This window comes from Pristiophorus japonicus, chromosome 4, assembly GCF_044704955.1.
Source record: "Pristiophorus japonicus isolate sPriJap1 chromosome 4, sPriJap1.hap1, whole genome shotgun sequence".
Lineage (NCBI taxonomy): Eukaryota > Metazoa > Chordata > Chondrichthyes > Pristiophoridae > Pristiophorus > Pristiophorus japonicus.
Window position 1 is genome coordinate 67004799 of NC_091980.1, and position 7651 is coordinate 67012449.

Sequence of the window (7651 nt, forward strand, 5' to 3'; positions counted from 1 at the left end):
TCTAGTTAGTGCTCATAAAGAACCAATTGGTATTTGGCAGATAATACACATCTCAAGGTTTGAAAAAAGTATTTTAAATAGTTTTCAAACACCAAATGACCACTATCTTCATGAATAATATTTAACAAACTTATTTTTGTTTGTTTACAGAATCTGATACAATGATGCAAATCACATCAAAAACAGGCTGTTGAGTCATTCTGTCAAAACTGTCAGACAGCTCTTTTGACTCTTCTTTCTCCCAAATGCATTTCTGTGAAGATTGTGTTCCTTAAAATGTATGTTCTGCATGAGAGGGATGACTTGCTAAAGGCTTCCAGTTTCAAACAGAAATGAATACCAGTAAAATTGATGTGTGTCAGCTTGTAAAAGCATTCACTGCAAGCATAGTGAATTAATCTTGGTCTGCTCTTTTATTTACAGGATAAATTTATAGGATCTGGAAAAGCAAACTTGGATATTTACAAGTGAAAATCATTATTTTGTGCAAGTGTTAGAGATGTGAAATATTACTTCATCTCCAAATTAACGTGAAGATATTTGTAAAAAGACGGAATGATGAAAACAGGTAAAATGTACAATCACAGCGTAAATAATTCTGAAGTTGTCCATGATGGCACTAGGCCCCAGTTTACAGATTTTGATTCATGCCAAGCTTCTTCGCCTGTAATGTTTCTGTTGATTCTTGCATACGGTACTGTAACCATAATAGGACTTTTTGGTAATCTCTGCCTCATATTCATCATAAAAAGGCAAAAAGAAAATCATAATGTTACCAATATCCTGATTGCAAATCTTTCTGTATCTGATATTCTTATTTGTATCATGTGCATTCCTTTCACTATTGTGTACACATTGATGGATTACTGGATATTTGGAGATGTCATGTGCAAAGCAAACTCATTTATCCAATGTGTATCTGTTACTGTGTCTATATTTTCCTTAGTTCTGATTGCTATTGAAAGACATCAGTTAATTGTAAACCCACGTGGCTGGAAGCCCAGTGTCTCCCATGCATGTTGGGGGATTGTATTGATCTGGTTCATATCCCTAATAATCTCTTTTCCATTCATCATATTTCACCTGCTTACAGATGAACCTTTTAGAAATGTTTCTTCACACTCAGAATTCTATAAAGACAAATTTGTATGCATTGAGACCTGGCCCTCAGAAACAGACAGACTGGTCTTTACAACATGTCTCCTCATACTTCAATATTTTGCCCCACTCTGCTTTATATTTGTTTGCTATTTAAAAATTTTCGTATGCCTAAAGAAAAGAAATGGTATGGCAGATAAAATGAGAGAAAATGAGAGTAGGGTGAATGAAAGCAAAAGAATAAACATGATGCTGGCCTCAATTGTCGTGGCATTTACAGTCTGCTGGCTGCCATTGAACATCTTCAATGTTGTCTTTGACTGGAATCATGAAGCTCTGATGAACTGCCACTATAATCTTGTATTTACACTATGTCATCTGACAGCAATGATATCGACCTGCATTAATCCCATCTTCTACGGATTTCTCAATAAGAATTTCCAGAAGGACTTAAATATGCTAATTCACTGCAAATACCAATCAACTCAAGAAGAGTATGAGAATATTGGCCTCTCAGCCATACACACAGATGTATCCAAATGCTCTCTGAAATTAAACAATTCATCTCCAACTGTATAAGATAACTTTCAAATCGATGATATGCTACAATAATACTTGCATATAATTATTTGCTAACTAATTAAAATATACCGGATTTTTATACCGATGAGTTTATCTATGTTTTTGAAACTTTTCTTAACTCAAACTAACAATAGAATAGAAAACTGTTAATGGAATGTTCACTTAAAGAGAAAATGCATCCAATCATAAGATTAACTACACTAGCAGTTGACAAGGCAATGTCTTGCCTGGCATAGCTTCGCCCTTGTACTGTATATACACAGGATACTGATAATATTGTACATTTTAATTACTGTCAGTATATCACTATTGCATTCCAAAACCCTGAATTTGCTCAAGTTACAAATTATCGATACACATATCCTCTTGGGAGCTTTTTAAGTTCCAGTATGTCAGTCATTTTTATGTATTAATATTGATTACATTATGCTATATTAAACAGTAATAATCCATACAATGCCTTCATGGTATCAAACACAACTTTCAAAGGAAAGATTTGCCTAATTATTCTCATTTTTGGGTAGTTCTTATTCCATTCAAAAGGGATTGGAGTCTAAGGTTTTAATTTACATGGATTCCATACTGTGAATTCAATATAGTTACCGACAGAACACGAATCCAAGACCAGTTCAGCTGAATGTTTAAATAAACCCTCTTCAAGCAAAGAGAAAACGTCAAACTATTCATGAAACAAAATGACATTTTACAGCAAAACCATCACATCCGCACTCATGCCAAGATTGGCAGTTAATGTTCATATTTAGCTAACTAGCCAAAGCTATTTAAATGTTACATTGCACTTCAGAAATATTATACATAAAGTGAAGTGTAGTGTAAGAATCAGATACAGACCAGTTGCAGTAAAATGGAACTCTTAAATGGGCACATTGTTTACTGAATTCTTAACCGTTGCCAAACTATTTTGGAAAAGGTTAAAAATCAGTATGGAAATGTGGTTGAATTAGAAACAGAAAGAGATGGATGTAATGAAAATTTTCCAATAAGAATGCTATATTCACTCTACATATTCTGCTGCTCAATCTTATTTATATTACAGGGTACCGGTAGATCTCCCATTCTTTCTTATAGTTCTGGGATCTGAATGGTTCCTGTAATAACACATAAATCAGGAATTTCTACACTCATTCATTCATAGAGATATCTTTTTCAGTAAAACTGAGTTTTAATAGCAACTGTCCACTTCATGTAAGTGTATACCACTATTAACAATTTAATTTTGAAAAGAAAAAAATTCTTCGCTATTTATTTCTATGAAAAGACTCTTCTGTTGTGTGTATATGTTACCAATGTACACTTACTTTTGAGCAGTAAGTTGCAATCTACAACTTTCCAATGTTCATTAGATTTGGTGCATTTCAAAAGTCATTATGCCATTCTGGTTTGATATAGATGCAGCACTATTTGCAAATCAAATTAAACTATTTTGTTGTACAGCATACCTCATAAGCACTCTTGTTAAAAGAGCACTGACTTCATGAAAGAATGTTTGGCAAACCTTTTTCATATATTCAGAATGATAACACAATGATACATAATCATGAAATCAACATGGCTAAAATAATGCATGACTCTTCTGGCTCTTGCCTCCCAAAAACTGTGCCAAACACTTTATCCCGAAGAGAATGTATTTTCTAGGTAAGTGTACAAGAGCTGTGAAAAATAGTTGAATAGTTAACAGAAGTATACTGTATATACTGCAATGATATAACCAATACAATGAGGAACCCTTTAGCTTGTCTGGAAAGACTTCCTTCTGTTACTCGTGATGAATAACATGATTGTTGATATAACACATCACATATCTGATATCTTTTGTTTACACCAAGTGACGTTGTGGAGTAACATTCGCTTAAGTAAGGAGCAGTGTCTTTCACTTTTCACTTGAAAACTAGATATAAAAACTTAATAATTAAAAAAGTGAATTTAAGTAATTACATAGAGCCTGGCTCAAATATCAATAACATGCTCCAGATCTCTGGATTACTGCGACTGTTTCTTTACTCACTCATAGCTATTTATCAGTAAATATTTGATACTATAAAGTGTATTTTTTAGTGTTAAGAGTGGAATTGCTTATGAATATTTGAGTGGTTTTATTTTGAGTTGTTTAATGGAAATAGTTATTCTGCTTTCGTTGAATAAAAACAAGGCTATCATCGTTGGATATTTATTTTTCCTTACATACATCTGCTGACAGTATGAACCTGGTTTGTGGATATATGCTGCCAGCAGTCCAAAGGTAACCACTACTGTTTATTTTAACTGTATGTTAGCTGGTTAATCAAGGGATAGTGAATTAACACCCAAATATTGCAAAGCACACACCAACTTGTTTGTTGTAAAATAAAGATTTGGTTGATTTCTATTTTGTGCAAAAAAGTGCGTGCAACAATTATTTGAAGGTTAAAGTGACAGTACAAAGTGCACAGTCTGTCGTTTGAGTCTCATTGAGGTTACCTATATGATGGAGGTTGTGGTCAGGATGGCGGCGAACTGACAGTGTTTGCCATCATTCCGCCTTTGAAACTGACCGCAACTTCGGGATTGCGCATGTGGAAATCCTGAAGTTGCGGTCTGTCATCAACAGCTTCAAATCAGGCTGCGTGTGCCCCAGTCCCCCTCCCCCCTCTCATCACCACCCCCCCCCCACCCCCTCCGAGCCGGCAATCTGTGTAATCACCTGAATCAGCGAAACTGACACAAACTTCAGCTCTTCCGCAGTAATTATGCTATTAAATTTCCTACTGAAAATTTGACCCAAAGGGATCAGGTATAACTGGGTTTAACTATTGCTGTTCAAAGGTTAAGGGCCTGGAAAACTAATTTTAATATTGTGCAGTTTGCAATTGTCCATTTTAATGAAAATTAACATTTTTAAGAAACTAAAAAAAAGCATTTTTTTATAGTTTGTCCATTTTTATTTCAGGTTTGCCTTTTCCCCATGTGAGAGCCCCAATCTTTGTTTTGCTCTTTCTAACACGTTTTTAAAAGTTAGAATTTTAAGAGCTGTCACTGAGAATTCTGTGTTTTGATTGGCTGCTTAGACAGCTTGTTGATATCACAGCAGTTTGCACTCAGGGATCCCCACTATACTCCGTTGATTTGAATTGAATGTCGAAAAGCCCGAAGTTCTCGACACCGGGATCGCGAGATCCTTATGCGAAGCGTGCTTCGGGGCCAGTGGCGAACGCCTTCACTTCGCTGCTGACCGCAAATTCCGGGCCATTATCTTTTTCCCCTGTTTGTACAAATTAGGGTTTTTTTCTTAGCGCGAAATATTTTGATGTGCAGACCCACCAATAGAATTCTCCCTTTAATCACAAATCCGATAAAAATTATATTCCAAAGTAAAATATTCTTCAAGTTGGCAATCACAAGATCAGGTACAAAGAATTGCAAGATTAGTTGCATGGTCGAGGAGATTAGAGATTAGTCCTGAAACCCCTTGCATTGAGCTGGAAGTTTAAATCTGAGGAATGCGCATAGTGCAAAACACCCTGGCCTTTTCAAAGTTCATCGTGCCCAGTTTATGGGTTTGCTCAGTATGATCTCATCCATGGATTTCTGGCACTTAATCATAAGACAAATTCAATGGCAGCCGGTCGATATTGGAGCTTTGACTGCAATTGCAGATAGAAACTCTGCTGGTTATTCTGCTACTAACATAACAACTTTTGAAATTCAGTCAATTTTAGAATTGACTTAGACATCAACATTCGTGAATAGAGAGACTTTATTAAAATATTTTGATAGGTTACTTAATTATCCACTTTTACCAATTGGCATAATATTTCCCACATTGAACTTTGCTACGATAAAATAATAAGTAATTGATGCCAGATAAATAGATATCAGAAGGTGTCCCATAAATGAACTTGATAGCTATATTGACACTTTGGTTTACACAAATCTAGCAGAATAGTAACCAAGTCTCACAACATTTGGTGTTTTTCAATGACTTTTAATTGATGATCAAAGATAGGAAAAATTCAAAAAGGATGCACTCTATTTTAAAAGTTTGAATATGTTCAACATGAATTATTTTTTACAAAATGTTTGCAGCAATTTGTATTAATAAATGACTGTTTCACTGTTTCCATGTAATGTATTAGTTTGCTGTTTAGAAATTAAAAGGTGAATTAGTATAAAAACTGCTGCATGGACATGCTGAATAATTATGAGAATACATTTTATTTGCTGTATTGGCCTGCATGCTATATGAAAACTGACTTTCATAGTACAGTACATGTTTTGTTGTGTTTATTCAGCTATTCTTTCTGTCTACTGCATAAAAATCATTAATTGTTCCAATAAAATACTTGTATTGAATCAATTTGGTGTACGCATTCTGATTCTTAGGTATGATCATTCCCAAATAATGCACATTTTAAATATTATGAGAATATTTTGATTACTAAGCTCATTTGTTCAATATTTGCTATTTTGTCTTGTTTGGTTTTGAAATCACTTGGGGTTAGTTCTACTGGGCTCAAATTTGCCCAGGAGTTGCTCCGTTTTTTTTGGAGCAACTTGATTTTTCTGGAGTATCTTAAAAATCCCCATTTTGCACATTTAAATTGCATCAGTGTAAGTGAGTTAGTTAGGATTTTTTTAGGTTAATTTTGTTTTTTTCAAAAGGGGATGTTACTGGCCACCTATGCCTGTTTTGGCCATTTAGGCCACTTTGGACAGCTAATAGTTACTCCAAACTAACAGGCCAGTGTATGTGGCCACTTGTGGCCACACAGAAAACCCTTGCGGAGAGTTAAAAAAACCAGCGCAGATAGGCACATCGGAGGCCAGCAGAACTTAATGACTTGACTAAAGAATGTGAATAGGATCAAACAGCTAAACAGGACATCACATAACAAACTTCGCAAAGTTAATTTACTATAAACCAGAAGCATTCATGGAAGTTTAAACTACAAAAATAAAAGAAGTAAAGAGACAAAACATATTGACATAATTTTTTCAAAATATCCAAATAAAAAATAGAAGTACCTCCTGCTCGTAATTCTTATGTCTTTATGTTCTCCCAGCCGCCTAAACTCACCCACCATCATAGAAATATTTTATATCATATAGCCAGGAAATACTGTTTGTTTTATGCTTTTAAATATTTTGAAAATTCAAGCAAAATTATTCCACCAAATCTAATGTTCAAGAATTGATTATGATGTATTTGAAAGTATTTTCTATTAACTTGGTTAGGAAAGTATTTTCATCAACAGGGTTAAGGAAAGTCTTGAGTAAGCTCATTAAAATTACTGGCTACACAGTTATCACCACCCCTGTCTCTGCCCCCTACCCCCATCCCGGGGATCAACCCCCCGCCCCCCCCGATCAAACTCTGCACCCCCCACCCGGATCAAAACTTTTCCCCTGCACCCCCCCTCCCATATCCCCGCCGCCCCAGCTTGGGCCCCGTACCAACCTGTTTGTTGTGGCCTTCTAGCCTGGGAAGGCAAAGGCCAGCCTGTGCGGGAGGCCACTCGGCCGGGGATAGGGGAGGGGGAAACGCATCGGGTCCCACGCTGCAGCACACACACAGAGGATGGGGGCAGGAGCTACTGCTCATGCGCACACTCCAATGCACATGTGCAGAGCTGCCGGCACTGTTTCTGGTGCAGGGCCTTAGGTCCGCCCCCCAATCAACTGGCCATGCTGCACCAAGTCCCGGGAGAGGCAACACAGCAGCCAGAATCGGGGGAGATTTTTTAGGCGCCGTTTTCAGCCCACAAAGTCGGCGCATCTCTGGTGAGTGCGCCGAAAAAAGGGGTGGGCCAAATTTGAGCCCATTGAAACTCAAGGGGCCAAGAAGGTAAACTATGATAAAAGAAACAAAACATTGGTGTGTCTAAGCCTAAGGTGTCCAAGATGCAGTCTTCGTGCTGCTTTGAGTCACCCTGTGAAGCTCCTGTTGATTATGTACACAAAGCTAACTTCAGCA

General features: G+C 36.6%; 1 protein-coding gene across 1 annotated transcript; it reads left to right on the forward strand.

Annotated features, from left to right (window-relative positions):
- Window positions 1–246: 246 nt before the first annotated feature.
- Window positions 247–1746, forward strand: LOC139262077 (neuropeptide Y receptor type 6-like). The gene is made up of 2 exons (XM_070877232.1): window positions 247–278; window positions 424–1746. The coding sequence occupies exon 2, from the start codon at window positions 556–558 to the stop codon at window positions 1675–1677; it is 1122 nt and encodes a 373-aa protein (XP_070733333.1). The 5' UTR covers window positions 247–278; window positions 424–555; the 3' UTR covers window positions 1678–1746.
- The last annotated feature ends 5905 nt before the right edge of the window (window positions 1747–7651 follow it).